Source organism: Salvelinus alpinus, chromosome 13, assembly GCF_045679555.1.
Source record: "Salvelinus alpinus chromosome 13, SLU_Salpinus.1, whole genome shotgun sequence".
In the NCBI taxonomy this organism is placed as follows: Eukaryota; Metazoa; Chordata; class Actinopteri; order Salmoniformes; family Salmonidae; genus Salvelinus; species Salvelinus alpinus.
Genome location: NC_092098.1, coordinates 5,341,330 through 5,369,273, shown reverse-complemented (window position 1 = coordinate 5,369,273; position 27,944 = coordinate 5,341,330). Strand labels below are relative to the sequence as shown.

The window sequence follows — 27,944 nt, the reverse complement described above, 5'->3', positions numbered from 1 at the left end:
GAAGCGACTCAGTCATGCGTGCCTACATTTTTACGTGTGGGTAGTCCCGAGAATCGGCCCCAATATCCCGGCGTTGCAAGCGCCATGCGCTACCAACTGATCTGCAGAGGACCATCTCTAAAGACTTAATGGTTACTGTCCTTTGGTCTTGTATTCCAGTGAAAAGGTGCAGTCTTGTAATTGCAGTTTTCTGTCTGTTCCAGGGGGAATTCAAACAGAAGTCTTCTTTCGTGGTATAGCCAGGGTATGCAAGACATATCCAGGATATACTCAGGAGTCTACGGCAACGACAATGAATGCGTGTGCGTCCCAATAACATCTCCCTTTTCTCCTGAAGTGTGCTCTTGTTCACTGCTTCCCACAAATCTCAAAGCATTGGATTGGCAGTGGCATGGGCTTGTGGGAGTTTCCACATTTTTTTCCTTATACCAGCCATTTCCTTTCAAATCAGTGAAGCAAAGTGCACACTTTTGGAGGAAGGAGAGATAATTGGGTAAATGCTAATACCACTGGCCCTTTTACCTGCTCGGTGTGGATTGATTTTAATGTTATCTTTTTTAATTCCATCTGTTTATAAAAACAATTTCCACTTTAATATTTCTCTAACCGGCAGTCACCTACTGTATGTCTGCATTATTTTGTGGCGGCTGTGTGTATAGAACTTTTCTATTTTCCCCAAAAATATTTCAATAACGCTGGTCATTGATATTTTTCTAACCCCAATCGAACATGCATTTTATGCCCTGCGTCCCAAATTGCACCCTATTCCCTATATAGTGACTAGAAGGAAGGGGAAAGGGAATACCTACTCTGTTGCACAACTGAAGGCATTCAACCAAAATGTCTACTGCATTTAACCCAACCCCGCTGAATCGGAGAGGTGTGGCGGGCTGCCTTAATCGACATCCATGTCATCTGTGCCTGGGGAGTAGTTGTTGGGGGTTAACTGCCTTGCTCAAGGGCAGAAGGGGATTTGAACCAACGACCTTTTGGTTTCTTGCGCAACACTTAACTGCTAGGCTAGCCCAATATAGAGCTCTATGGGCCCTGGTCAAAAGAAGTGCACTATATGGGGATTAGTGTCATTTTGAGCTACAACCTACATTCTTCACAAGGGATTCACCTTGTGAAGTCTTGATTGTTCAACCTGACACAAGCTTTGGAAATTCCACAGCTCCCTCTGTCCCATGCCTGGCTGTATCCCAAATGGCACCCTATTCTGTATATACTGCACTACTTTTGACCAAGGCTCTAGGGCATTTATGTAGGGAATAGGGTGCAGTTTGATACGCATACCTTGTGTGCTGTGAATATCCATGCTGTTCAGTGAGTTGTAATGTGAAATGTTTTGTTTACGGTAGCTACAGATAGTTTTAAATTGTGTTTGATCAACTCACATCGAGCTTTATTTATACAGCACATTTCTGACATGGAATGCAACACAATGTGCTTTACAGGGGGTGGGGGGGGGGAATAAAAACAATAAATAAACTGATATTTACTACACAACAGACATAAGAGCAGAAAAAAACTAAAGAATAACAAACTGAATGACTAAAAAGCACCCCAAGGAAATGCATATCTAAAAAGATGTATTAAGATCTCTTTAAATAATGTCCACAGTTTTGACCCCCCTCAGGTTCTCTGGCAGGCTATTCAAGAGTCTGGGGGCATAGTAACTAAAGGCTGCCGTTCCATGCCTCTTGGTCCTAGGCTTTGGGATAGTTAAAAGGCCAATGCCAGAGGATCCTACTGGGTACATAACTTAAAAGCATGCCTTACATGTATTGGGTGCACAATTGTGGATTGATTTTAAAAACCAATAGAAGAATCTTAAAGTAAATTCTAAAACTCACAGGCAGCCAGTGCAGGGACCATAAAACCAGTGTAATGTGGCTTCTCCGTCTGGTCTTGGTCAGGACCCGTGCTGCAGCATTCTGTATGTTTTGCAGTTGACCACTGGCTTTCTTGGGTAGACCAGACAGGAGAGCATTACAGTAGTCAAGCATGCTTGGAATAAAAGCATGGAAACGGACCCACCTTGGCAATGTTTCTCAGGTGGTAAAATGCTATTTTGGTCACATTCCTAATGTTTGTATTCTTCAAATTTGTATTGTTTGTTGCTGGTCCCAGATCGGTTTGTGCTGCCGTGTCAACTCTTTGTCACTCACTATTAAACACGTTTGGCATGACAATTCCATGAGAAGTTGTCAAGGGCAGTAACAGACTAGCAACCAGGCTTGTTGAGATGAACAGTCTCCTTCTTTGCAAGTTATCAAGTTTAGCATCCCAAAGATGTTGCTGTGAGCACAATATCCCATCATACAAGGTACATGGGTGCAGTCGTACTTAAGATATTTATTTCGCAAAAATTAGTCAGGTTTTAATCTAGATCTTTTTATTGAGCATTTTACGACTTTGACAGATTCATGTATTTGTTGTTTTATAAGGTAACACCTGATTCTAATATTAAATCATATTTGAAGAACAGTCTCAAAGACCATTTTTGTAATAGTTGTGCTTTCCATATTTTTGACTTTGAGCTATTGTTATTATGTACAATGTATCCACAAGGTGCTAGCTAAGATCGTCCATGGTCCTTCAGCACCGTTGAGTATTAACTCCCCTTTACCATAATCAGTTCAGCCTAGATTGAGGGAGAGAATATTCTTAAGGTGCAGTGTATAAAATGTTTTGTTTACAGTGTATAGCAGGCTTGGTGTAGGGCTAATTAGAACATGTTTTAATATGCCCTCTGACCTGTGCCAATTAGGTGTCCCCATGTAGCTTACTGCTTTCCAGACCCAAACATTTTAAAGATATACAATTTGTACAGTTACAGACCGATATCCTTAAATAGTTTTTGTAATTAGGAATGTATTACAAATTCCACAGATACCCTCTCTGCACCACATGCACATGGTTAAACTTCTATTCTGTTTGCGCAGTCACTGTATAATCACTGAATGGATACATTTGATCATACAGAAAGATGTTCCGTTGTAAGTGAATCCTGTCTCTTTAAGAAAAAGGGGCGGTGCTGTTGAGAGCTGCAACCTTTTTGACAGGCTGGCCCGACGCTCACTCAAAATCCATTCATAAATAAGACATTTGAGGCATAGTTACATTAGATAAATAATTTCAGGACATAAATGTGTTAACGTTTTTAGCGAACAATTGCAAGAAACTCGCAGCAAAAATAGTTTACATCCTAGTCGGCGCATTCGACTCGGCGACGTTGTGAGAGCAAAAGTGACTTCCGACTAGTGACCCCCCTTCTGCAGCTATGGTTATGACTTTATCTGCGTTTCACCAGGAAGCTGCTTAGTTCATTCTGTGTTCAGAACATTTGTCTACAGAACCTCTTGTTCGCTTTATTCCAAGGGATTGTCGTTCATGTGTAGCCAAATCTAGTCTAATTCCGTTTAGCACAAATTATCCGCTGTTTTCAATGTCTGCCGCCGCCTCCATCTTTCCGGTTTTACTGAAAGTAAGTGAAACCGAGGACTGAAATACCAATGGAACGGTGAGTTATGATGGCAGCTAAAGAAGAGCTTTACACCAAAGTCACCCCGCGGAGGCAGCGCCAGAATCGATCGGGCACTGTAAAACATGGGTCAAGTCTGGACGTGCTGCTGTCGATGGGATTCCCCAAGACCAGGGCGTGAGTATCTGACCTAAAGCTAGAGTACTGCCGCTATTCATTAGACTACTTTCCCTAGCGAATGCAGTCTATTTTTAGACTAAGGCTGCGTTCACACAGGGAGGCCAATTCTGATATTTTTTCCACTTATTGGTATTGACCAATCAGATGTTTTCACATCAGATATTTTTTCAGAGCTGATCTGATTGGTCAAAAAATACCAATTAGTGAAAAAATATCAGAATCGGGCTGCGCAAACAAAGCTTTATTTTTAAGCCTGCTATTATAGTTTAAGTTGCAGAGCAATATTGTTCCATACCGGTGTTAAAAAAAACACTCCATTGTTGGTACTGGTAGAGGGTCAAATGCCATGTCCTATATATTGTCATCATTTGGACTCCAACTTGACATTCAAGAAACCGGTGAAGGTGGTTAACACTGTCTAGTTTGGACTATCAAATTTAAGGTTTATAGGACCTTACCTTCCTTTGGAACCCACCAAACTGCATGCAATGATCTTTTCACATTAGTCATTTTTCTCACTTGCAGTAGCCACCTTTCTAAAATCAATTGAATCACTCTACAAACACTTCATATTTTTTATAACAAACCAAACAGTTACCACCATTGTCAGAGTTGACTTACTGAGTGCAGATTGTCACTTTGACAGAATTACCATATACTGGAATAACTTTCTGACAGAATTACCATATACTGGAATACACTGCGTGGACTGGAGAAAATTTAAATCATGGCTCAAATTTAACCAAACCTATGACCGCTGATGACTTTATAACCTTTCCATGATTTTTTTTAGTGTTGGATGTATTGTTTTTGAGTATTTGCATTATGGCTGTGTAATTGCCCTTGCCTGCCTAGGGCCCAACAAAATGTCGCTTAGGGCCCCCAAAAGGCTAGGGCAGGCTCTTACTGCATGTGGGTATGCAGACCAATGATGTGTATATAAACCCTGGATTGCTGATGCGATGTAATGGCCAAAGGGGGGCTATGAAGCCACTGATTGGACATATTGGCACTCCCTAGAAGGAGCAGTCCTCCATAGGAATGAATGGAATTCTACAGTACAAAATGTAACGTCTTTTTTTATTTATTTTGAAGTGGGGACCGTAACATTTATTACTTAAACATTTTCCTTGAAGTATATATTTTGTATATTGTTTCTATGTTGAAGTATGCATTTTAGGTGTCTAATATATTAAATGTAGACATCACAATGCATTTCTATAGCTTCCAAAATATTTGTTTTATAATCGTGGTTGAGTACCAAAATGGACGTGCGGTGGCTTCAAAACAGCACTCCCTGTGAGTCATTAAGTGTGTGTGTATATAAATTGTTTGGCCCCCACCCCTATCAAAATGGCCCATCCCTGCTCTATAGCCTAATGTTGTCACGATCAACCATCCACCTTGGACAGGTCTTGAACTCCTTCAATAACATCTCAAGGGGGTGGGTTAAATGTGGAAGACACATTTCGGTTGAATGCATTCAGTTGCGCAACTGACTAGGTATTGCCTTCTTTCATTTGCGCTCTCTTCAACCCCCCCCCCCCCCCCCTGGACCTGTTGCACCCTCTATGACCACTTGGATTATTATTTGACCCTGCTGGTCATCTATGAGCGTTGGATATCTTGAACGATTTTGCCTGAATGGCCATGTAGTCTTATCTCCATCGGGCACAGCCAGAAGATGACCGGCCACCCCTCAGAGCCTGGTCCTTCTCTAGGTTACTTCCTTTCTAGGGAGTTTTCTACATCTGCATTGAGGTTTTGGGCTGAGTTCTGTATGAGCACTTTGACATCTGCTGATGTAAAAAAGCCTTTTATAAATACATTGATCAACTGTAAAATTGTCCTAGTTGCTTTGGAATTACGTGTGTGTGTGTCTGGAGACACCCCTTCAAATTAGTGGTTTCTGCTTTTTGGGCCAAACCCTTTGCTGACGGGTATATACAATCAAGCACACAGACATGCAATCTCCATAGACATTTGGCAGTAGAATGACCTTACTGAAGAGCTCAGTGACTTTCAACATTGCACTGTCATAGGATGCCACCTTTCCAACAAGTCAGTTTGTCAAATTTCTGCTCTGCTAGAGCTGCCCCGGTTAACTGTTAGTGTTGTTATTGTCTAGGAGCAACAACGGCTCAGCTGCGAAGTGGTAGGCCACACAAGCTCACAGAACTGGACCGCAGAGTGCTGTAGTGCGTAGAAATCGTCTGTCCTTGGTTACAACACTCACTACTAGTTCCAAACTGCCTCTGGAAGCAATATCAGCACAAGAACTGTTCGTCGGGAGCTTCATGAAAGGGGTTTCCATGTCCGAGCAGCCGCACACAAGCCTAAGATCGCGATGCATGTGTCAGCTGGAGTGGTGTAAAGCTTGCGGCCATTGGACTTTGGAGCAGTGGAAACGCGTTCTCTGGAGTGAGGAATCACTCTTCCCCATCTGGCAGGCCGACGGACAAATCTGGATTTTGCGGATGCCAGTAGAATGCTACCTGCCCCAATGCATAGTGCCAACTGTAAAGTTTGGTGGAGAAATAATGGCCTGTTTTTTTTTGTTTTTTTCATGGTTCCGGCTGGGCCCCTTAGTTCCAGTGAAGGGAAATTGTAACGCTACAGCATACAATGACATTCTAGACGATTCTGTGCTTCCAACTTTGTGGCAACAGTTTGTGGAAGGCCTTTTCCTGTTTCAGCATGGCAATGCCCCCGTGCACAAGGCGAGGTCCATACAGAAATGGTTTGTTGAGATCGGTGTGGAAGAACTTGACTGGCCTGCACGGAACCCTGATCTCAACCTCTTCTAACACCTTTGGGATGAATGGGAACGCCGACTTCGAGCCAGGCATAACTGGCCAACATCAGTGATCAACCTCACAAATGCTCTTGTGGCTGAATGGAAGCAGCAATGTTCCACCATCTAATGGAAAGCCTTCCCAGAAGATTGGAGGCTGTTATGGAGTTGGTCCCCCCCTTTGCTGCTATTTTAATGCCCATGATGTGCTGCTATTTTAATGCCCATGATGCACTACATGACCTAAAGTATGTGAACACAAACAGGAGTTCACATATTTGGTCATGTATTGCGTCTTGGGAAATGAAATTGTCTTCCTGGCCAAATGTTAGTTTGTTTTTAATACCGTCCCAGGCAGTCAAGACAGGACAGGAGGGTACTGTTAAAGCAATACTTCTCAGGATTTACCAAAAACTCTTCTTAACCTGAACAGGATTGTTGTTGTAACCCCCCCACCCCCCGCCTACGGGACGGTTAAGCTAACGTAGGCTAATGTGATTAGCATGAGGTTGTAAGTAATATGAAAATACTTCTCAGGATTTACCAAAACCACTCTTAAAGAAAATCTGTTGTCTTAAAAGTAATGCACCGTCATGTCACACCTCTAAGTAGCAACAGGTGTTTAAAAAATATATATATACTTTTTTTACTGGTCGGGTGTTCAACATTTCCTATACCAAACAGCATTGTGTTACATATTAATCTGAACTGTTTCACAATCGCATACTAATGGCCTGAACACTGTTTCACATGCTAGTATACTTAGAATACTAGCCTGAACACTGTTTCACATGCTTGAATACTTCCAATACTCCGAGCCTAAACACTGTTTTACATGCTAGTGTACTCAACTCTAGTACTCCTCACCAGATGTGAGCTTCACAGATGGTTTAGGTATCCAACTTTGTAAGCAGAGGGAGGAGGAGAGAAAATGGGGAAAGACAAGCAAATTGTTATAGATTATGGTTTTTCAACCAAACATTTGAGATCTGGAAATGAGTGTTGATTGGTTTGTATTTAAACAGTTTAATATTGAAAGTTGACCAGGGGTTTAACCCTCACTTCAGTGTATCCTTCTGTTTGTTAGCATGGCTAATTGCTTAGTGAGTCTCTTTACCGTCAATCCCTGTAGTGATTGAAGGTTTCCTGGTACAGAGAAGCACTAATACTTACAACAGAAGGGTTATGATTCACTCTACAAACACACAAGCCTCACCGACTACTGTAGCTATGAGGATAAGACAAAATGTTTGTCCCGGGGGAAACTATCTTTGGCATAGCCTTTCGAGGACAAGAGCTTCAGTGTGTGTGGAGAACATGAATCATACAACCCTACTGTTGTATGAAGGGAATTCATGCTGAATAATTTGTCATTGAGCAGCGATAATCAGAGATGTGATCTAGCTGGACAGTCAGCCACTGTCACAGCACTGGACACTTGCACGCACAGTCACCCACTGTCACATGCAGTACTGTAGGAGGAAGGGGCAGTGATCCTGAGTGTGGTGGTTAGATCTAACCTGTGTGCCAGTCTTTCTGCTGTCTTGCAAGAGGGGATCTGGAAGTGTGTGTGTGTTGCAAGAGAGCAGAAACAGACTGGCACCCAGGCTTGATCAGCCATGTGGAAAATGGATCCGTCTGAGAGAATTATAAGATGTAAATATCTCACATTTCAATGTGGTTGCTGTTAGCTTCCTGCTGCTTCTCCATTTTAAGATTGGTTTCCAAGAAGTCTTGCAGGAAAGGCTGTCGACTTGATAACCGGCAGTGCACACAAGGGAGCTATTCCTTTCCTTCCCCAAAATGATTTTATATACATACACACACACAGTTGAGGTCGGAAGTTTAAATACACCTTAGGCAAACGGATTTAAACTCAGTTTTTCACAATTCCTGACATTTAATCCTATTAAAAAATTCCCTGTCTTAGGTCAGTTATGATCACCACTTTATTTTAAGAATGTGAAATGTCAGAATAGTAGTGATTTTATTTGAGCTTTTATTTCTTTCATCACATTCCCAGTGGGTCAGAAGTTGACATACTCAATTAGTATTTGGTAGCATTGCCTTTTTAAATTGTTTAACTTGGGTCAAACGTTTCGGGTAGCCTTCCACAAGCTTCCCACAATAAGTTGGGTGAATTTTGGCCCATTCCTCCTGACAGAGCTGGTGTAACTGAGTCAGGTTTGTAGGCCTCCTTGCTTGCACACACTTTTTCAGTTCTGCCCAGATCCGGGCTTTGTGATGGCCACTCCAATACCTTGACTTTGTTGTCCTTAAGCCATTTTGCCACAACTTTGGAAGTATGCTTGGGGTCATTGTCCATTTCTGTCTGTAGCGCTCGAATGTGCAGTTGCAAACTGTTGTCTTGCTTTTTTATGGAGGTTCGAGCAGTGGCTTCTTCCTTGCTGAGCGGCCTTTCAGGTTGTATCGATATAGGACTCGTTTTACTGTGGATATAGACACTTTTGTACCGGTTTCCTCCAGCATATTCACAAGGTCCTTTGCTGCTGTTCTGGGATTGATTTGCACATTTAGCACCAAAGTAAGTTCATCTCTAAAGACAGAACGCGTCTCCTTCCTGAGCGGTATAACGGCTGCGTGGTCCCATGGTGTTTATACTTGCTTACTATTGTTTGTACAGATAAATGTGGTACCTTCAGGTGTTCGAAAATTGCTCCTAAGGATGAACCAGACTTGTGGAGTTCTAGATTTTTTTTTATGAGGTCATGGCTTCCTTCGACGATAAACGCGAATTCAACCATCCCCCCTGGTGAGACACAACCGTGACTTGTCAGTGAAGAGCACTTTTTGCCAGTCCTTTCTGGTCCAGCGATGGTGGGTTTGTGCCCATGGACCTGCCTTACAACAGGCCTACAAGCCCTCAGTCTAGCCTCTCTCAGCCTATTGCGGACAGTCTGAGCACTGATGGAGGGATCGTGCGTTCCTGATGTATCTTGGGCAGTTGTTGCCATCCTGTACCTGTGCTGTTTGGATGTACCGTTCCTGTGCAGGTGTTACACGTGGTCTGCCACTGCGAGGACGATCAGCTGTCCGCCCTGTCTCCCTGTGTTGCCGTCTTAGGCGTCTCACAGTATGGACATTGCAATTTATTGCCCTGGCCACATCTGATGTGCTCATGCCTCCTTGCAGCATGCCTAAGGCACATTCACACAGATGAGCAGGGACCCTGGGCATCTTTCTTTTGGTTTTTTTCAGAGTCAGTAGAAAGGCCTCTTTAGTGTCCTAAGTTGTCATAACTGTGACCTTAATTGCCTACTGTCTGTAAGCTGTTAGTGTCTTAATGACCGTTCCACAGGTGCATGTTCATTAATTATGGTTCATTGAACAAGCTACTAGATTCATACATTCTCTGATCGTTTTGATTGGGTGGACATGTCCGTTCATGCTGCAAGAGCTCTGATAGGTTGGAGGATGTTCCCCAGAAGTTGTCATAATTATGGTGTAAGTCTATGGAAGGGGGTGAGAACCATGAGCCTCCTAGGTTTTGTGTTGAAGTAAATTTACCCAGAGGAGGACAGAAGCTAGCTGTCCTCCGGCTCCACCATGGTGCCACCCTACAGAGTGATGTTGAGGCTACTGTAGACCATTGCAAAACACACTACCCTTCCTGGGGGGAATATTTCCACTCCAGTCTCTCCCTCAACCTTGAGGAAGAAGAACTTACAATTTACAGCTAGAAGATATTAAAAAGGGAAGAGAAAGGTTGGAAATGCTGAAGTTTGCATCAAATGTCACATGCTTCATAAACAACCAGTATAGACTAACAGTGAAATGCTTACTTGCCGGCCCTTCCCAAAAATGCAGAGAAAAAATAGAACAATTATAACATGAGGAATAAATACACAAGTCAAGATAACTTGGCTATATACACGGGGTACCAGTGCAGGGGATAAAGTGACTAGGCATCACTACTTTGGACGGTTCTGACCTAGAATACGTGGACTACAAATACCTAGGTGTCTGGCTAGACTAAACTCTCCTTCCAGACTCATATCAAACATCTCCAATCCAAAATTAAATCTAGAATCGGCTTTCTATTTCGCAACAAAGCCTCCTCCACTCACGCCGCCAAACCTACCCTAGTAAAACTGACTATCCTACCGATCCTCGACTTAGGCGACGTCCTCTACAAAATAGCTTCCAATACTCTACTCAACAAATTGGATGTAGTCTATCACAGTGCCATCCGTTTTATTACCAAAGCGCCTTTTACCACCCACCACTGCGACCTGTATGCTCTAGTCGGCTGGCCCTCGCTATATATTCGTCGCCAGACCCACTGGCTCCAGGTCATCTATAAGTCTATGCTAGGTAAAGCTCCGCCTTATCTCAGCTCACTGGTCACGATAACAACACCCACCCGTAGCACGCGCTCCAGCAGGTATATGTCACTGGTCATCCCCAAAGCCAACACCTCCTTTGGCCGCCTTTCCTTCCAGTTCTCTGCTGCCAGTGACTGGAACGAATTGTGAAAATTGCTGAAGTTGGAGACTTACATTTCCCTCACTAACTTTAAACATCAGCTATCTGAGCAGCTGTACATAGTCCATCTGTAAATAGCCTCATTTGTTTTTATTTACTTTGCTGCTCTTTTGCACACCAGTATCACTACTTACACACCATCTGCTCATCTATCACTCGTGTTAATCTGCTAAATTGTAATTACTTTGCTACTATGGCCTATTTATTGCCATACCACCTCATGCCATTTGCACACACTGTATATAGACTTTCTTTTTTTCTATTGTGTTATTGACTGTACGCTTGTTTATTCCATGCGTAACTGTTGTTTCTGTTGCACCGCTTTGCTTTATCTTGGCCAGGTCGCAGTTGTAAATGAGAACTTGTTCTCAACTAGTTTACCTGGTTAAATAAAGTTTAAATAAAAAATAGACAATAGACAATAAACAATAGCAGAAGCGTATGTGATGAGTCAAGAGTAGGGTTAAAAAGGATTAATGCAGATAGACCTGGTAGTTATTGGTTAGCTATTTAACTATTTAGCTGTCTTATGGCTTGGGGGTAGATGCTCTTCAGGGTCCTGTTGGTTCCAGACTTGGTGCATTGGTACCGCTTGCCATGCAATAGCGGAGAGTACAATTTATGATTTGGGTGTATCTCAATGCCCAGTGTGTCCTTCCAGGATAGCAGAGTTGATGCCAGAGCGACTCCGTGGCTTGTACGGTATTTTACTGGACAAAAGCTATGCTTCTCCAGGTATTGCGACACATCTAAACGTACAGTTTAAACATTTTTTAACCTTTTATTTAAGTGAGTTATTCACTTAAACAACTTTAATCATTTACATGTTGTGACAGGAAGTCTCTGTACAGCATAAATGTCTGTATTAACCTTTCTCTCACACATGCTCATTAGATCTTTTTGGCAGTTTGACTGTGAGATTGCAGTTAAGCCCCGCTTTGTAATCAACCAGTATAAACTAACAGTGATGTCTTCATCAGTTTCCACAGTTCAGGTGAAGTGTGTTTCGCAGTGCCTGCATGTCTGCTGTACAGTACATCTAAGATGAGGTTGACCACAAGTGTGTACTTACTCAACCCAAAAAATACAAAAGTGTTGACTCCACAGCCTCATTGCATTAGCATTATGTGACATAGGCTGCTTGTTAATGTTTGAGTAGCCAATGCTTCTGTTGGAGGGTAATGCATTTGACTGTAATTACTGGTGTGTTTGAACACATGTTTATCCTTGTGTGTGTGTTTGACAGAGGGAGGGTGTCTTTGTGTACGAGTGTGTCTCTCTGTGCATGTGTTTATTGATGAGCCATCTGCCTAGTCGCTGTTGCCATAGTAAGCATCCCTCCCTGCTGTACCATACTGGTCGTGCTCAATCGCCATCCATTCCCAGTCTGTTAATGCCCATCCTCAGTCTGTTTCCATACTGAGATGAGAGCCTGTGGGCACTGGCTGTAGGGTCTGGCAGGGCTCTGGAAGGCATGTGCAACACAGCATAGTGCAGATGGCTCTCTGGCTCTCTGTTGGGTTGGGATGGGATGGCTGCAGAGTAATAGGCTTTTATTTACAACGCCTGATTACATTTGGCCCATTGACACAACCGTGGGGTTCACTGGCCTGGCCTTAGCCCGGCTCTGCTTTTGTTATTATTCTTCGGCCTCTTCCTCTGACTATACTTCCTCCATTTTCTCCATCTACTTTTTCTTGGCACATTTTGTTTTTTATTTCACTGCTGCCTTGTCCTCTTCCCCTCCTTTTCTTCCTCATTTTTCTCTTCTTCTGTAGCTTCCCTCTGTTTGTTTGTTTGTTCTCTGACCACTCTGGTTAGATGTAAACACTGCTAAACATGACCAGGGAGATGTTGTGACATAGTAACCCAGCATTAGCAACATGGCAAACTGCAGCTTTTAGTTACACATTTAACCAGAAACGTGCATAATGCACATTCACTCATAATGTAGCAGGCGTTATATAAAATGAACACCGATCTCATAAACAATCTCTCAAGCACAAGTCCACGTGCTAGTGAGTAGCCAGCTAATATTTATATTTCAGGTTTTGCCAACTTGGATCTAGGTACAAGCTCTGAATTCAGCTGACAATGCAACACAGTTGAATTATGAACACAACCTTCTGCCCATCTCAGACTTTCATCAACATGCTAGCCTGTCCTCTTTGTTCAATGTTGAAATCAAGTGGCCTACGTTATTTCTCAGAATGAGAACTAGTTGCCAATTCCTTATATATATATATATATATATATATATATTTTTTTTTAATGCTTATTGAACATTTATAAAACAGACTAAACAGCTAGTATAGCTATCTTTATTTGACTAAATGTTGCTAGCAATACATGCAGCCGTAATGCTTGCACGACAAACTGAGCATTCATTTTCCACTGTCCCTGATCTCTCATCTTGTTGTGAGTGGTAGAGGGATGGGCTTGGGAGAAAGAGGTGACCATGAGAACAAGCGGACATAAACACTCATAAAAACGAAAATTACAAAAAAAACTTGACTCTGCAAAACAGGCATTTGGAATATCGCTCAAAAATATGAATTTAAATGAATCAAATGTATTCGATATACATTCAGAAAATATTTAGACCTGGACTTTCTCCACATTTTGTTACGTTACAGACTTTTTTATTTAACTAGGCAAGCCAGTAAAGAACAAATTCTTATTTACAATGATGGCCCAGGAACAGTGGGTTAACTGCCTTGTTCAGGAGTAGAACAACAGAACGACCTTGTCAGCTCGGGGATTCGATCTAGCAACCTTTTGGTGACTGGCCCAACGCTCTAACCACTAGGCTACCTGTCGCTTCCAAACTTCTTTCATTTAAAAATGGAGGCCACTATGTGCTTGGGTAATTTCAATGCTGCAGAATTTGTGGTACCCTCCCCCAGATCTGTGCCTCGACACAATCCTGTCTCGGAGCTCTACGGACAATTCCTTCAACCTCATGGCTTGGTTTTTGCTCTGACATGCAAACTGTCAACTGCACTGTCAACTGAGACCTTTTTATATAGGTGTGTGCCTTTCCAAATCATGTCCAATCAAATGAATTTACCACAGGTGGACTCAAATCAAGTTGTAGCAACCTCAAGGTTGATCAATAGAAACAGGATCCACCTGATCTCAATTTCGAGTTTCATAGCAAAGGAATAGTTTCTGAATGCACTCTATCGCCCAGCCCTAGCCAAACGTCGTCTGGAGTGGTGTAAAGCTCACCGCTATTGAACTCTTGAGCATTGGAAACGCGTTCTCTGGAGTGCGAAATCACGCTTCACCAGCTGGCAGTCCCACGGATAAATCAGGGTCTGGTGGATGCCAGGAGAACTCTACGTGCCCCAATGCATAGTGCCAACTATAACGTTTGGTTGAGAAGGAATAATGGTCTGGGGCTATTTTTCATGGTTCGGGCTAGGCCCCTTAGTTCCAGAGAAAGGACATCTTAACACTATAGCATACAATGACATTGTAGACGATTCTGTGCTTCCAACTTTGTGGCAACAGTTTGGGGAAGGCCTTTTCTTGTTTCAGCATGACAGTGCCCCCGTGCACAAAGCGAGGTCCATACAGAGATGGTTTGGCAAGATGGGTATGGAGAACTTGACTGGCCTGCACAGAGCCCGACCTCAACTCCATTGAATGCCTTTGGTATGATTTGGGACGCCGACTGAGTGCCAGGCCTAATCGCCCAACCTCACTAATGCTCTTGTGGCTGAATCGAAGCAAATCCCTATATTAATGCCCATGATTTTGTAATGAGATGTTCGCCGAGCGGGTGTCCACATACTTTTGGCCATGTAGTGTATGTCACATGGATAATCAACCTTTGGCAATATGCAGGCATGGCATACCACTGTCCCTGGACAATAGCTCTGACATTTTGCTCTGACATGCAATACTTTTATTTTTTAGTAACAGCCCTATGTTACTGTCTTATTACTGTGATACTACAATGTGGTTACTGTGTAATTACGCCCAGAGATGTAGTCAAGTCACTAAACCTAGAGCCCTTATCGAGTCACGAGTCCCTATGGCTGAAGTCAGAGTCCCCGTGCTCAAGTCTGAGTCACTGAGTCCAAATGAACTCAAAATAAAGTTATTTGGTCAGTACATTGTTTGCTATCCATTTTCCTGTCTTTCTGTGCCACCAAATGTTTACATATAGGCTGTTGGTAATGTTACCAGGGCCAAGTAAAGCTGCAATACGTTGCAGATAGAAATTCCATGAATAGAGTGACGTTATTCCTTATTCAACATGTCAGAGGCAGGTTTGTTCTATATAGAAATATGTTATCTAAACGTTCCAAAACATTGTATCGTGCTGAACGCACCCCAGATTGTTAGCTATCTGATGCTAGCTAGCTGATGAGGTAACGGAATTGAACAAGGTGTAGCCTAAACAAAATGGTTAAGTAGCCTAGTTTTACAACGACCTGCGATATGTTTCACGAACGTAAAATGCAGCCCTCCAATACACTGATGGAAAGATACGTATAGCCGGTCTTATCGGTCCAAACTTTTGAACAGTAATGGCTAGAATCAAGCTGTTTTCTCTGAGGAAAAGAGGGAGACGCAGCTAGTACGTTGGCTACAGTACCTGTCTATGAAATGCAGTGGGGAACGTGCGAGGGTTGAGCGTGACTACAAATTCAAAAACATTCTATACTCAAGGGAGAGAAACATAGCTAGGCTGTTGTTTTACTGTTAAACTTAATGCTGCTATTGTTTTTAATTTCGTAAAACAGCTAGTGTTTCATAACTAGGCAAAGGGTATCTAACTAGAACGCTGGTGATGACTGGTTAGCTATTGGAAAGCAAGCGTCGCCTGGGACGTGTGTAATCGGAGGTGGCGTTGGAGCGGAGCCTGTCTGCCCACACTCATCTCTTGCCCTCCCGCAGCGCACCAGCTGATGTAGGCTAGTTTGTATGTGCCGGATTTGGCGCATCCTTCTAACTGCTGAACAGAATTACGCTTTGCATCTGTGCTTCTAATATTAATTTAGCTTATCACTGAAAAGCTCTAATCTCTCCAACTCTTATCCAGTCCATTTAGTAGTCAGATTTTGGTCAGATGTTCTCGTTTTAGTCAACTGGAAATATATTTTTTATCTGGGTCTATTTAGTCAGCTATAGTCTCGTCAGTTGCCACTGAAAAATGAATGTTTGATGAATATTCAAATCAAATTTTATTAGTCACATGCGCCGAATACAACAGGTGTAGTACACCTTACAGTGAAATGCTTACTTAAAAAAACGGAATATTTTTGTTGACGAAATTAACAGTATTTCAATGTTGCACACTTAAAATAGGCGACTTGCACCATGCTAAGACAGAATTGCTTACTATAGTGTGATCATGACAAAATATCTGTATTATACTGGAGTGAAAGTAAAATTCTTAATGTTTGACACTCGTTAGATCACTGTGTGGCTTCTTGTCACATGATACAGGGAGGATTAATCGTTTCCTGTATAATTAGCACCATTTTTCTTCTTCATGGTGGTGTTAAACAACATGTCTCTTCCAACCAAGCCACTCGTTTTTTGTTTCTCTCCTCCCTAAACAGAGAACTTCAGTCTTTCTCTTTCTGTGGTCACGGAATGATAATGCGGAGAGTAAAAATAGATATCTCTTTTGAAATGCTCTACTACTCTCTACCAAACAACGTACACCTTTTCCTCTTTTAATTAATTAATTTTCTGGTTAGAGAAGAAAGTCTACACACACACTCACAAATACACATGTATGCATACTCATGCACACACGTATTCTCCACCCACGCTGGCAGGGCAGGCTCTGTCTCATTTGTTCGCCTAGAGGAAGTGGACTGTTTGAGGAAGTGGTTTGTGACCTTTACAGAATCAAAGTGCTGAGAGCGAGACCGTTTAGTTTATTAGGATCTCCATTAACTACTGCACATGCAGCAGCTGCTGTTCTCGGGTCCATGTAAAACTTACAAATACATGACACAGAACAGTAATAGACCAGAACAGGATATTACATGTAATTAAATATAAAATAAGTTATATATGTGTGTGTACAGTTGAAGTCGGAAGTTTACATACACCTTAGCCAAATACATTTAAACTCAGTTTTTCACAATTCCTGACATTTAATCCTAGTAAAAATTCAATTTTAGGTCAGTTAGGTTCCCCACTTTATTTTAAGAATGTGAAATGCCAGAATAATAGATTTATTTCAGCTTTAATTTCATCACATTCAAATCAAATCAAATCAAATCAAATTTTATTAGTCACATACACATGGTTAGCAGATGTTAATGCGAGTGTAGCGAAATGCTTGTGCTTCTAGTTCCGACAATGCAGTAATAACCAACAGTAATCTAACCTAACAATTCCACACTACTACCTTACACACACACACAAGTGTAAAGGGATAAAGAATATGTACATAAAGATATATGGATGAGTGGTGGTACAGAACGGCATGGCAGATGCAGTAGATGGTATAGAGTACGGTATATACATATGAGATGAGTACTGTAGGGTATGTAAACATAAAGTGGCATAGTTTAAAGTGGCTAGTGGTACATGTATTGCATAAAGATGGCAAGATGCAGTAGATGATATAGAGTACAGTATATATACATATGAGATGGGTAATGTAGGGTATGTAAACATTGTATTAAGTGGCATTGCTTAAAGTGGCTAGTGGTACATTTTTACATAATTTCCATCAATTCCCATTTTTAAAGTGGCTGGAGTTGAGTCAGTATGTTGGCAGCGGCCGCTAAATGTTAGTGGTGGCTGTTTAACAGTCTGATGGCCTTGAGATAGAAGCTGTTTTTCAGTCTCTCGGTCCCTGCTTTGATGCACCTGTACTGACCTCGCCTTCTGGATGATAGCGGGGTGAACAGGCAGTGGCTTGGGTGGTTGTTGTCCTTGATGGCCTTCCTGTGACATCGGGTGGTGTAGGTGTCCTGGAGGGCAGGTAGTTTGCCCCTGGTGATGCGTTCTGCAGACCTCACTACCCTCTGGAGAGCCTTACGGTTGTGGGCGGAGCAGTTGCCGTACCAGGCGGTGATACAGCCCGACAGGATGCTCTCGATTGTGCATCTGTAGAAGTTTGTGAGTGCTTTTGGTGACAAGCCGAATTTCTTCAGCCTCCTGAGGTTGAAGAGGCGCTGCTGCGCCTTCTTCACAACGCTGTCTGTGTGGGTGGACCAGTTCAGTTTGTCCGTGATGTGTACACCGAGGAACTTAAAACTTTCCACCTTCTCCACTACTGACCCGTCGATGTGGATAGGGGGGTGCTCCCTCTGCTGTTTCCTGAAGTCCACAATCATCTCCTTTGTTTTGTTGACGTTGAGTATGAGGTTATTTTCCTGACACCACACACCACATTCCCAGTGGGTCAGAAGTTTACATTTACACTCAATTAGTATTTGGTAGCATTGCCTTTACATTTCATTTGGGTCAAACGTTTAGGGTAGCCTTCCACAATCTTCCCACATTAAGTTGGGGGGGAATTTTGGCCCATTCCTCCTGACAGAGCTGGTGTAACTGAGTCAGGTTTGTAGGCCTCCTTACTCGCACACACTTTTTCAGTTCTGCCCACACATTTTCTATAGGATTGAGGTCAGGGCTTTCTGATGGCCACTCCAATACCTTGACTTTGTTGTCCTTAAGCCATTTTGCCACAACTTTGGAAGTATGCTTGGGTTCATTGTCCATTTGGAAGACCCATTTGCGACCAAGCTTTAACTTCCTGACTGATGTCTTGAGATGTTGCTTCAATATATCCACATAATTTTCCTGCGTCATGATGCCATCTATTTTGTGAAGTGCACCAGTCCCTCCTGCAGCAAAGACCCCCATGACGCTGCCACCCCCGTGCTTCACGGTTGGGATGGTGTTCTTCGGCTTGCAAGCCTCCCTTTTTCCTCCAAACATAACAATGGTCATTATGGCCAAACAGTTCTATTTTTGTTTCATCAGAGCAGAGGATATTTCTCCTAAAAGTACTATATTTGTCCCCATGTGCAGTTGCAAACCGTAGTCTGTTTTTTTTATGGTGGTTTTGGAGCAGTGGCTTCCTTGCTGAGCGGCCTTTCAGGTTATGTCGATATAGGACTCGTTTTAATGTGGATATAGATACTTTTGTACCTGTTTCCTCCAGCATCTTCACATGGTCCTTTGCTGTTCTGGGATTGATTTGCACATTTCACACCAAAGTATGTTCATCTCTAGGAGACAGAACGCGTCTCCTTCCTGAGCGGTATGACGGCTGCGTGGTCCCATGGTGTTTATACTTGCGTACTATTGTTTGTACAGATGAACGTTGTACCTTCAGGCATTTGGAAATTGCTCCCAAAGATGAACCAGACTTGTGGAGGTCTACAATTGTTTTTCTGAGGTCTTGGCTGATTTATTTAGATTTTCCTATGATGTCAAGCAAAGAGGCACTGAGTTTGAAGGTAGGCCTTGAAATACATCCACAGGTACACCTCCAATTGACTCAAATGATGTCAATTAGCCTATCAGAAGCTTCTAAAGCCATGACATTTTCTGGAATTTTCTGACCCACTGGAATTGTGATAGCGTAAAATAATCTGTAAACAATTTTTGGAAAAATTACTTATCATGCACAAAGTAGATGTCCTAACCAACTTGCCAAAACTCTAGTTTGTTAACAAGACGTGTGGTTGAAAAACGAGTTTTAATGACTATGTGTATGTAAACTTCCGACTTCAAGTGTGTGTGCATGCATGCATGCATACATACAGTACCAGTCAAAAGTTTGGACACCTACTTATTCAAGGGTTTTTCTTTATTTTTACTATTTTCCACATTGTAGTATAATAGTGAAGACATCCAAGATATGAAATAACACATATGGAATCATGTAATAACCAAAAAAGTGTTAAACAAATCAAAATATTTTTTATATTTGAGATTCTTTTACTTCTCTAGGATAGGTGGGACGGTAGCGTCCCACCTGGCCAAAATCCAGAAAAAATGTAGTGCGCCTAATTCCAATATATTACTATAAAAATCAATCTTTCATGAAATCACACATGAAAGACACCAAATTAAAGCTACACATGTTGTGAATCCAGCTAACATTTCTGATTTCTAAAAGGATTTACGGGGAAAGCACACCAAACAATTATGTTAGCTCAGTACATAGCCACAGAAAAACACAGCCATTTTCCCAGCAAAAGATAGTAACACAAACCAGAAATAGAGATACAATTAATCACTAACCTTTGAACATCATCAGATGACACTCATATGACATCATGTTACACAATACATTTATGTTTTGTTCGAAAATGTGCATATTTATATCCACAAATCTCGGTTTACATTGGCGCCATGTTCAGAAATGCCTCCCAAATATCCGAAGTAATTACAGAGCCATGTCAAATAACAGAAATACTCATCAAACTTTGATGAAAGATACATGTTTTACATATAATTAAAGATACACTTGTTCTTAATGCAACCGCTGTGTCAGATTTAAAAAAAACTTTACGTAAATAGCACACCATGCAATAATCTGAGATGGCGCTCAGATTTAACAACATTTCTCCACCTTCATGGAGTCAACAGAAATACGAAATTACATCATAAATATTCCCTTACCTTTGATTATCTTCATCAGAATGCAGTGCCAGGAATCCTAGTTCCACAATAAATTGTTTTGTTCGATAATGTCCATTACTTATGTCCAATTAGCTAATGTTGCTAGCATGTGTAGTACACGTGTCCAAACGCTCGCGCAGATGCAGGCAAACGTTGGACGAAAACTTCAAAAAGTTATATTCCAGGTCGAATAAACTGGTCAAATTTAGTAGAGAATCAATCTTCAGGATGTTATCATTTATATCCAATAACGTTCCAACCGAAGCATTATTTCATGTCTGTATAAGTAATGGAACGCAAGGCGACAACATGAGGAAAGTGCGTGACCAAGAACTGGCAATCTGCCAGACCACTAACTCATTCCCCTCCCATCCGGTCCCACAACACAGCATAAACTTCATTCCACGTTCTACTGACTGTTGACATCTAGTGGAAGGCGTATGAATTGCAAACAGATCCATATATTACAGGGAATTGAATAGGCGATGACTTTAACAACGACCACTCTCAGAATTTTCACTTCCTGTTTGGATTTTTTCTCAGGTTTTTGCCTGCCATATGAGTTATGTTATACTCTCAGACATCATTCAAACAGTTTTAGAAACTTCAGAGTGTTTTCTATACAGTAGTAATAATAATATGCATATATTAGCATCTGGGACAGAGTATGAGGCAGTTCACTATGGGCACAAAATTCATCCAAAAGTGAAAATGCTGCCCCCTATACCAAAGAAGTTAAAGGAGCCACCCATTGCCTTGATGACAGCTTTGCACACTCTTGGCAATCTGTCACCAGCTTCATGAGGAATGCTTTTCCAACAGTCTCTTGAAGGAGTTCCCACAAATGCTGACCACTTGTTGCTTTTCATTCACTCTGCGGTCCAACTCATCCCAAACCTTCTCAATTGGATTGAGGCCAGGTCTTCTGATGCAGCACTCATCACTCTTCTTCTTGGTCAAATAGCCCTTACACAGCCTGGAGGTGTGTTATGGGTCATTTTAGTCCCACTAAGTGCAAACCAGATGGGATGGCGTATTGCTGCCGAGTGCTTTGGTAGCCATGCTGGTTAAGTGCCTTTTAATTCTAAATACATCACTGACAGTGTCACCAGCAAAGCACCCTCACATATCACACCTTCTCCTCCATGCTTCACGGTGGGAACCACACATTCAGAGATCATTCATTCACCTACTCGCAAAGACACGGCAGTTGGAACAAAAAATTCGCATTTGAACACAAAGGACTGGTTTTCCACTGGTGTAATGTCCATTGCTCTTGTTTCTTGGCCCGAGCAAGTTTCTTCTTATTATTGGTGTCCTTTAGTAGTGGTTTCTTTGCAGCAATTCGACCATGAAGGCCTGATTTCACAGTCTCCTCTGAACAGTTGATGTCTGTTACTTGTTTTCTGTGAAGCATTTATTTGGCCTGGAATCTGAGGCACAGTTAACTCTAATGAACTTATCCTCTGCAGCAGAGGTAACTCTGGGTCTTCCTTTCCTGTGGCGGTCCTCATGAGTGCCAGTACATCATAGGGCTTGATGGTTTTTGCAACTGCACTTGAAGAAACCTTTCAAAGTTGTTTACATTTTCTGTATTGACTTACCTTCATGTCTTGTAATGATGGACTGTCATTTCTCTTTGCTTATTTGAGCTGTTCTTGCCATAATATGGACTTGGTATTTTATCAAATAGGGCTATCTTCTGTATACCACCCCTACCTTGTCACAACACAACTGATTGGCTCATACGCATTATGAAGGAAATACATTTTTAACAAAGGACACCTGTTAATTGAAATGCATTCCAGGTGACTACCTCATGAAGCTGGTTGAGAGAATGCCTAGATTGTGCAAAGCTGTCAAGGCAAAGGGTGGCTACTTTGAAGAATCTCATAAAATTTATTTTTGATTTGTTTAACTTTTTTAAAATTTTTCTTAGTTACTACATGATTCCATATGTGTTATTTCATAGTTTGTCTTCATTATTATTCTACAATGTAGAAAATAGTAAAAAAAAAAAAAAGAAACCCTTGAATAAGTCGGCGTGTCCAAGCATTTGACTGGTACTGATAATTTTTTTGTGGAATAATAGTTAAGACATAAAAAATATGAAATAACACATGAAATCATGTTTTTTGAGCCAGTTGCAGCTTTGCTAGGTCTTTCTTGTTGCACTTGACCATTTTACGGGACGGTAATCAAGATGGGACTAGATCAAAGCCTGAACAACTAGTACAGTTGATCTTTGTGTTAAACACAACATTTTATAACAGACAAGCCTCTCCCCATCTTCACAACAACTGACTTGAACATGATAACTGACCATTCAATGTTTCTCCTAGGAGTTCAGCTATTGTAATGAACACGATGGGACACAGAGGGCTGGTTGCAAGCGCAGGGCGCAGCGGGTGTTTATTGTAAAGGACCACAGCAGGAGGCAGGTAGCTGCGTCCAGGGGTAGGCAGAAGGTCATACACAGGGGGTCCAAAAAGGCAATAGTACAGGCAGGGAAAAGGCTAGTAACATCGTCCGGGAGATCAGGCAATAGATTGATAACAGGAAATCCAATAGGCTAAAGTACAGGCGGGGAATAGGCAAAAGGTGTCGTTAGTAGAGGTTGACCGATTTTATGATTTTTCGATACCGATTATTGAAGGACAAAAAAAGCCGATACCGATTTAATCGGACGATTTAAAAATAATAATAAAAAATAAATAAATAAATAAGTCTTTGTAATAATGACAATTACAACAATACTGAATGAACACTTATTTTAACTTAATATAATACATCAATAAAATCAATTTAGCCTCATAAATAATGAAACATGTTCAATTTGGTTTAAATAATGCAAAAACAGTGTTGGATAAGAAAGTAAAAGTGCAATATGTGCCATGTAAGAAAGCTAACGTTTAAGTTCCTTGCTCAGAACATGAGAACATATGAAAGCTGGTGGTTCCTTTTAACATGAGTCTTCAATATTGCCAGGTAAGAAGTTTTAGGTTGTAGTTATTATAGGACTATTTCTCTCTATACCATTTGTATTTCATATACCTTTGACTATTGGATGTTCTTATAGGCACTTTAGTATTGCCAGTGTAACAGTATAGCTTCCGTCCCTCTCCTCGCTGCTACCTGGGCTCGAACCAGGAACACATCGACAACAGCCACCCTCGAAGCAGCGTTACCCATGCAGAGCAAGGGGAACAACTACTCCAAGTCTCAGAGCGAGTGACGTTTGAAACGCTATTAACGCACACCCTGCTAACTAGCTAGCCATTTCACATCGGTTACACCAGCCTAATCTCGGAAGTTGATAGGCTTGAATTCATAAACAGCAGAGCTGCTGGCAAAACGCACAAAAGTGCTGTTTGAATGAATGCTTATGAGCCTGCTTGTGCCCACCATCGCTCAGACTGCTCTATCAAATCATAGACTTAATTATAACATAATAACACAGAAATACGAGCCTTAGGTCATTAATATGGTCGAATCCGGAAACTAACATCTCAAACAAAACATTTATTCTTTCAGTGAAATACGAAACCGTTCCGTATTTTATCTAACGGTTGGCATCCATCAGTCTAAATATTCCTGTTACATTGCAAAACCTTCAATGTTATGTCATAATTACGTAAAATTCTGGCAAATTAGTTCGCGATGAGCCAGGCGGCCCAAACTGTTGCATTTACCCTGACTCTGTGTTCAATGAACGCAAGAGAAGTGACAATTTCACCTGGTTAATATTGCCTGCTAACCTGGATTTCTTTTAGCTAAATAAGCAGGTTTGAAAATATATACTTCTGTGTATTGATTTTAAGAAAGGCATTGATGTTTATGGTTAGGTACACGTTGGAGCAACGACAGTCCTTTTTCACGAATGTGCACTGCATCGATTATATGCAACGCGGAACGCGCTAGATAAACTAGTAATATCATCAACCATGTGTAGTTATAACTAGTGATTATGATTAAGTTTAATGCTAGCTAGCAACTTACCTTGGCTTCTTACTGCATTCGCGTAATAGGCGGGCTCCTCGTGAGGCAGGTGGTTAGAGCGTTGGACTAGTTAACCGTAAGGTTGCAAGATTGAATCCCCGAGCTGACAAGGTAAAAATCTGTCGTTCTGCCCCTGAACAAGGCAGTTAACCCACCGTTCCTAGGCCGTCATTGAATATAAGAACGTGTTAACTGACTTGCCTAGTTAAATAAAGGTGTAAAAAAAAAAAACTGCAAAATCGTCTTCCAAAATTACAGATTTCCGATTGTTATGAAAACTTGAAATCGGCCATTTCGATTCATCGGTCGACCTCTAGTCGTTAGTTTTGGCCTGCCTCACTATATACACGGGAGGATTAAATTACGGGGAAAACGGAGCCCTGAATAGGTGTCACAAAACAAACAATACCTCACAATGATGGGGTGCAAAGAACTGAACTAAATGGTGTGTGATAATGACATACAGGTGTGTGAACAGGTGATTGGGATCTGGAGAGTGTGCTGCGTTCAGGGGATCTATGTGTTTGAGAGTGAGTTGGAAGCAGATGTTTCAAGCTTGTTCAATGGTTACACACTTTATGCTTTCATGACTATCATTAATGTGATAACTGCTATTTTATCGAATAATTACCTAGGTTTAATTTACAATTTTTTAAAATGAATCATGTAACAATTAACCTATTAGGAATTTGGGGCACCATGGGAAAAGTTGTTTACAAGTTACTATCTCCCATCTTTAATCTAAATATCTCTTACATCAATAACAGTCAACTATTAACTATTTCCTCATCGGTCTCATTCTGAACGTTGTTGACTTTCTTAAATCTGCACAAACCCTGATGATGAATCAGCGATACACAAATTGGCTTATTTATTTACTAACTAAATCACACAGAAATACATAAACACACACAGTATAGGTTATTGATTGCTAACATAAAGCAATGAAAACAGTCCCTAGTGGACTAACAAAAACATGACCGTTTGGTTACACAATGGAAAGGGGCGGGGGGGGGCTATGTAAGGAGAGAGAGAGAGACGGAGTCAACTTCTCGTACATACATTTGGAAACTACGCCCACCGGAGTCAGAATATTTAGCACCCTGACAACCGCTCATTCGGATTAGACATGCAACATATTTACGCGTAGATGTCTTTCTGTCTCTTTAAAAAAAAATATATATATATATTTTAGTTAACCAGGTAGGCCAGTTGAGAACAAGTTCTCATTTACAACTGCGACCTGGCCAAGATAAAGCAAAGCAGTGTGACAAAAACAACAGCACAGTTACACGTTAACAAACGTACAGTCAATAACACAAAAGAAAAATGTATGTACAGTGTGTGCAAATGTAGAAGAGTAGGGAGGTAGGTAGGCAATAAATAGGCCCTGAGGCGCAAATAATTACAAATTAGCATTAATACTGGAGTCATAGATGTGCAGATGATGATGTGCAAGTAGAGATAATGGGGTGCAAGAGGGTAATTAATAATATGGGGTTGAGGTAGTCGGGTGTGCTATTTACAGATTGGCTGTATACAGGTGCAGTGATAGGTAAGCTGCTCAGACAGCTGATGCTTAAAGTTAGAGAGGGAGATAAAAAACTACAGCTTCAGAGATTTTTGCAATTCGTTCCAGTCATTGGCAGCAGAGAACTGGAAGGAAAGGCGGCCAAAGTAAGTGTTGGCTTTGGATGACCAGTGCAATATACCAGCTGAAGCGCGTGGTACGGTGGGTGTTGCTATGGTGACCAGTGAGCTGAGGTAAGGCGGGACTTTACCTAGCAAAGCAAAGACTTATAGATGACCAGGAGCCAGTAGGTTTGGCGACGGATATGTAGCCAATGAGAGCATACAGGTAGCAGTGGTGGGTAGTATATGGGGCTTTGGTGATAAAACGGATGGCACTGTGATAGACTACATCCAGTTTGCTGAGTAGAGTGTTGGAGGCTATTTTGTAAATGACATCGTTGAAGTCAAGGATCGGTAGGATAGTCAGTTTACGAGGGTATTTTTGGCGGCATGAGTGAAGGAGGCTTTGTTGCGAAATAGGAAGCCAATTTTAGATTTAATTTTGGATTGGAGATGCTTGATGTGAGTCTGGAAGGAGAGTTTACAGTCTAGCCAGACACCTAGGTATTTGTAGTTATCCACATATTCTAGGTCCGAACCGTCCAGAGTAGTGAATCTAGTCGGGCGGGAGGGTGCGGTAAACCACTCGATCCCTCTATGGCGAGTAGTTCGATGTAAGTCTCTGGTTGTCCACCAGAGTTCACAATGTCCTTGTCTTGGAGTGTTTGTTAAAATGGGTACATCAGAGGTACCTATGGTGGTGAGAGGGATCTGTTCTTCCCTCTCGTCTTTGGTCGAATATCCTAGACTACTTTAGATACCGACTGCAGAATATGAATGTTTGGTCTAGTCTTCACCTTCGTCACTCGTCGAGTTTCAGAGGGTCTTACCATTTTCTGGTCTTGTAGTTTTAACCATTTCAACGTGTGGACCACGTCCTCGTGGTCTGTGTTTAAATTCTCTGAGTCCTTTTAAGCACTCTGGCCTTGGAGGGTGGTTCAACCATGTGGACACGAACTCTGACCTCATTAGGGGCGTGGCTTAGTTAATGTGCAACAGACATGAAAAAACTCATTACACTAATTTTTCGATCTTTTCAAACAGTTTCATTGCTCTTCATATTGTATTAACATCCTGTAGGGTGGAAACTTTACAGCTAGAATGTGTTTCCTAAGTTAGTATTTCCGTTGTACAGTCTTCCTGAAATTTTTTATGACATCACAAAATAGACATTTAATTTTCCATATTCCATCCCTCATCATCTCCAACGTTTGGATGTTGAAATATATTATCCCAGTGTCCGTTGTTTGATGACGTTTTTGGCGGTGAAGTCTCTCTGTGTAACAAAGGGATTTTTACTGCAGGGCAAGCGAGAGAAAGTTTCAAACCGGCCTTCCTCTCTGGTGGGAGAGAGGGGTGGGGTCTGGCTGTCAGCCCTGTACCGAGCTGATCTGGCGCCTTTTGATCCTCACCAAGGAGAGAGTCATGACAATGCACAACTCCAGTTGAGGTCTAAGGGAATGCTTTGAACCGAATACAATGCTTTTGATTTTAGATGTATTTAAGACCAGTTTATTGTCAATGACCTATTCTGACACTGACTGTAACTGATTGCTAAGAGTCTCAGTGAGCTCACTGGCTGTTGGTGCTGATGTGTAGAGTGTGTTATCATCGGCATACAGTCATTTTAGCTTCTTGTAAGACAAATGGCAAATAATTTGTATAAAAATAAAGAGTAAAGGCCCAGGTATACCGCACTGTACATATCTGATTTTAGAGAAGCTT

General features: G+C 41.7%; 2 protein-coding genes across 5 annotated transcripts in view; both read left to right on the top strand.

Moving 5' to 3' along the window:
* Nucleotides 1-2,490, top strand: part of LOC139536848 (junctional adhesion molecule A-like) — a 37,489-nt gene extending 34,999 nt beyond the window's left edge. For both annotated transcript variants that reach the window (XM_071337504.1, XM_071337505.1), the window contains exon 10: nt 204-2,490. In XM_071337504.1, coding sequence (XP_071193605.1) covers nt 204-239 — 36 coding nt within the window. In that variant the 3' untranslated portion in view covers nt 240-2,490. The remainder of the gene's footprint in view (nt 1-203) is intronic.
* Nucleotides 2,491-2,533: 43 nt separating this feature from the next.
* Nucleotides 2,534-27,944, top strand: part of ubash3ba (ubiquitin associated and SH3 domain containing Ba) — a 57,357-nt gene continuing 31,946 nt past the window's right edge. Inside the window, exon 1 of one of the 3 annotated variants that reach the window (XR_011667409.1) lies at nt 2,534-3,664. Coding sequence is in view for 2 of the 3 variants with exons in the window: in XM_071337502.1 (XP_071193603.1) it covers nt 3,534-3,664 (131 nt within the window). In the remaining variant the exon portion in view is untranslated. The remainder of the gene's footprint in view (nt 3,665-27,944) is intronic. The other 2 variants (XM_071337502.1, XM_071337503.1) reach the window with 2 other exon arrangements.